The sequence below is a fragment of the Halyomorpha halys genome, unplaced genomic scaffold (assembly GCF_000696795.3).
Source record: "Halyomorpha halys isolate HHAL.00 unplaced genomic scaffold, Hhal_1.1 Scaffold213.1, whole genome shotgun sequence".
Taxonomy (NCBI): Eukaryota; Metazoa; Arthropoda; class Insecta; order Hemiptera; family Pentatomidae; genus Halyomorpha; species Halyomorpha halys.
Window position 1 is genome coordinate 1,128,891 of NW_027116617.1, and position 4,101 is coordinate 1,132,991.

At 30.7% G+C, this 4,101-nt stretch overlaps 1 protein-coding gene across 4 annotated transcripts in view; it reads right to left on the bottom strand.

Annotated features, from left to right (window-relative positions):
* FoxP (forkhead box P) overlaps window positions 1-4,101 on the bottom strand; it is a 42,088-nt gene that overhangs the window by 2,321 nt on the left and 35,666 nt on the right. For 3 of the 4 annotated variants that reach the window (XM_014418916.3, XM_014418917.3, XM_014418918.2), the window contains one exon: window positions 2,615-2,727. In XM_014418916.3, the coding sequence (XP_014274402.1) occupies window positions 2,615-2,727 (113 nt within the window). Of the gene's footprint in view, window positions 1-2,614; window positions 2,728-4,101 lie in introns of those variants that run through there. The other variant, XR_010845115.1, reaches the window with a different exon arrangement.

Here is a 4,101-nt window from a genome sequence, read left to right on the forward strand (position 1 = left end):
TTTAAATATAAGATATGTATTTTTTTTGGTTTCGGTTGGCTCTACAGATCTTTGGCCGCCCGAACCAGCCCTCATCACGCCTGCTTTCCAGTTTGCTACATGGAGTTCTTTCATGTCTTCGTTGATTTTGTCTATCAATCTGGTTTTTGGCCTTCCACATGGACTTTTGACTACTATACAGTCCAACAGGCCAATACAGGTATATATTGTATTGTTTTAATTTTTTTTTTTTTTTTGTGATAGCTTTTCCTGCCTCGTAATTGTGGAAATACCGGAGTACATGGAGGTATGAGGAAAGACAATTTAAATAATTTAGAGAATTAAATTTCTATCATTAAAACAAGACATGTTGAGTAAGATATGGATATATATATATGGAATATACATAATAGAATGCCCAAGTACAGGCATGTATAATTAAATATATGGCAGTTCTAGCAATGCAATTATATTGATAAAGTTCAACTGAAATAAATCCATTATCGCGCATCAATACCGATAACCGATATAATGCAGTAAGTATATTGCTGATATAATCTAAGGCAAGTAAAATATTAATATACAAGGTAATATTCAGTACAAAGATATCAAACAACTTTATCCTTCACCTTCTATTTCCCTGCACAACACACACCTGATAACTTTGGGAATACATTATATCTGTGCTTGATAATACTGTCACAAATCGGTAAATTTCACAATATAATTATTATTTACTAATTAAAGTTGAAACGCTTGAGAGAAAAAAAAAATAGGAGCCTTACTATAATGCTTGGAAAGATTTTTGGCTTCGTGTTCACGTGTTTTCATTTTTCTTTTGATAGCAATGGCGTATTTTTTTAGGAAAACTACCGAAACGTTTTATCTTTATATGATTTCAGTATACAATTGAGCGATGGCAAACGATTTGATGAAAAAAACAAAGAACTGATTATTATTGAAATTTACTTTTCCAAAAACATGTGGGGCGCAGGAACACGTACGTTTTGTTTAATATTGATAAACTTTAAATTAGATATACACATATAAATCTCCCATCAATGCGCTCTAAAGAATTTTGCGCCTTAATTTTACCTCCATATAGTACAAGAGCCGGGAAGAAAAAAAGGTAGTTATTTCACCCCAATTTTTAATTACTTTAATGAAAACTATGTATAATTAGCAGTAAAAACTGATGAGTCTGCCAAGTATAGGTAGGGGGAATAAAAATGGCAGCTGTTTCAAAACCTTAAAAAGCATTAATTTTTCATTCGGAGCTCTATGTCTCAAAAACTACCAACAACACTAGAAAATCTAAAAGAATATTATTTAAATGAGAGTAAATTTTCTTAAATATGAGCCCTAATAGAGCTACTGAAAGATTATTTATTACTATTAGATAGTTAATTTATTTTGCGAAATCTATATCTAAGGAACTATGTGACGTATAGATGTCTATTAGTACTCAAATTAAAGCTAGTTTAATGGACTATAAAGCAGTTTATGACCTTTATCTTCGTAGGAACGATAGTTTCCATGATATTTTCTAAAATAAATTGATTCATAGTGGTTCGGACAATAAGTTTGAGTTTTGAAAAACTTTATTTCACAAACCATAAGACGTACAAATGTCTATCAGCACTCAAATTAAAGCCAGTTAAATTGACTATAAAATAGTTAATAACGTTTATCTTTGTATAAGTAGTAGTTTTTATATTTGATAAAATAAATTCACAAACTATTAATTTCTAGTTGTTCGTATAAAATGTTGGGTGTTTGAAAAAATATATCTCTAGATCCATAAGACACAAATATGTCGGCCAGCACTCAAAATAAAGGAAATTTAATTTACTATAAAGTAGTTTATGGCACTTATCTTCGTAGGGATAGTAGTTTTTATGATATTCACATATGAATATGAATTTGGCAAATGAAAATTTGTCCGAACAACTATATATCAATTTTTTTTAGCCAATATCATGAAATCTACTACTCCTATGACGATAAACGTATGAAACTACTTCATAGCCCATTAAACTAGCTTTAATTTGAGTCCTAACAGAGATCTGTACATCAAATGGTTTTTGAGATATAGGTTTTTCAAAATAAATTCACTAACTACTGATCTTTCAGTACGTTCTGTACAACATTTTTATGAAATATTGATTTTTAAAAAGCTATATCTCGAGAACTATTGAAAGTAAATAGCTCTATTATGGCTTACAGTTCAGCAAATTTACTCTACTTTAAATGATGCTCTCTTAGATTTTCTATTGTTGTTGGTAGTTTTAAAGATACAGAGCTCCGAATGAAAAATTAATTATTTTTAACGTTTTTAAAAAGTCGCCATATTTTATTTCCCCTACTTATACTTGTCAGACTCATCAATTTTGACTAGTAATTATACATAGTTTTCATTAAAGTAATAAAAAATTGGGGTGAAATAACTGACGTTTTTCTCCTCTTGGGCTCTTGTATTAATAGGTGGTCGCCTTGATTATCTAGAGGACCAGCCTTACTAAGTAATGTACCGAATAAATTATGAACCAAATACCAGGCTGTGGCGTTGTCAATCATATCTATTTTAATTGATAACATTTAAGTTACCAATTTACTGAAAAGTCGTCATTATTACCTTTTCTTCTTCGGCGATGGAGGCTCTTCGTCAATATCTGGTTGAGAAGTGGGTACAGGAGGCATGGAATGACTAAGCAGAGTTTTATACGGGGACCCTTCTGTCCTTGACGCCTGAAACAAAACAATACTATACCAAGCAATTGTATGTCGATGTCTCTTATATCATTCGACCAAAATAAGCTTTACAAATCACGGTTCTCCTACGATTCCTTCAATGTTGCAGTGAAAAACGGAATATGTTTTCCCCTAAAACCATGAATAATAGATTTAGACTATGTTCAATTGGAGATTCACACTATCCATTAATTAATCAGACCAAACTAGCCTTTTTATGTACTTTTAATATTCTGACCAGTATACATCCGTAATTTTTCTCAAAAATATTTCTACTGACCAAGGTCTGAGTCGTTGATTTGGTTTAACGTCCTTACGTAATTTGTATGATAGACGGGTTATCCAAGATACATATCAAATTGGACAGTAATTGTTTCTTCTTCTTGGAGATTATTTTCTGATGATCATGGCTTAGACTATACTTCTTCATCTTATACAATTTGAAAAATTGTATTCTATATTTTTTGTAGAAAAGATGATATAATCTTTTACCCTATCTAATACAGAAACTTGAATTGTGTGTTGTTTAATTAAAAAATTAAATTAAAATTTTCACTACCGTTCAAAAGCTTAAGACCACCAGTATAATCCATAACTTTTTGTTTTATCTCAATTAATTCATAGAACAAGGAGAGAGAGATAAGAAAGCTGGGGCAGTAGAACGATGTAGTTGGAAACTGCCATTTTTGTGCCAACATTGTTTAAATATTGCGTAATCCTCATGAACTCCTGTATTCTTCTGATGGGGTGCTGAATTCAATGAAATGCATTTATTTTATTTTTTTAATAATATTTTCAAGTGCAAAAATATAAATCTTAATTTTTCCACCACTAAAATCGTTTTTTCCAATAAATAAAATATTATTCCGATTCATAGTTAATTTTATTATTGTTTTCTCCTTTTTTTGGTTACACCTTCCAGGAAGGTCCCTGGCTTTATACGCCTCAGTAAGTCAATGTAATACACAAAAGTTGCTCCAATATGTACACTTTTATGGGAAAATATTCTCATTACAAAGGTCAATAAAGCTCATTTTTGCTGGTCCATCAAAAATGTGTAAAAACGAATTGGCCGAAGACATTTAGAAAAAAAAATATTTCAAGAAACAAACCTACTTTTGAAAAACCTCCATTTGAATACTAACTTTCCTTGGTATTGACTTGACCGAAGGAAGTATTTTTAGTTGGATAGTTTAAAACGAAATAGCAGCAACCATCTACAACTAACTTATTCTCAATGCCTAAATAACCTCTGTAAGATTATGAGTATAAATATATATATATATACATATTGAATGTAACCTGTAACACTAGACCTTTTTTACACTAATCCTTAACTCCCTTCTAAATGTGGGCTGTCAGACGAACTGT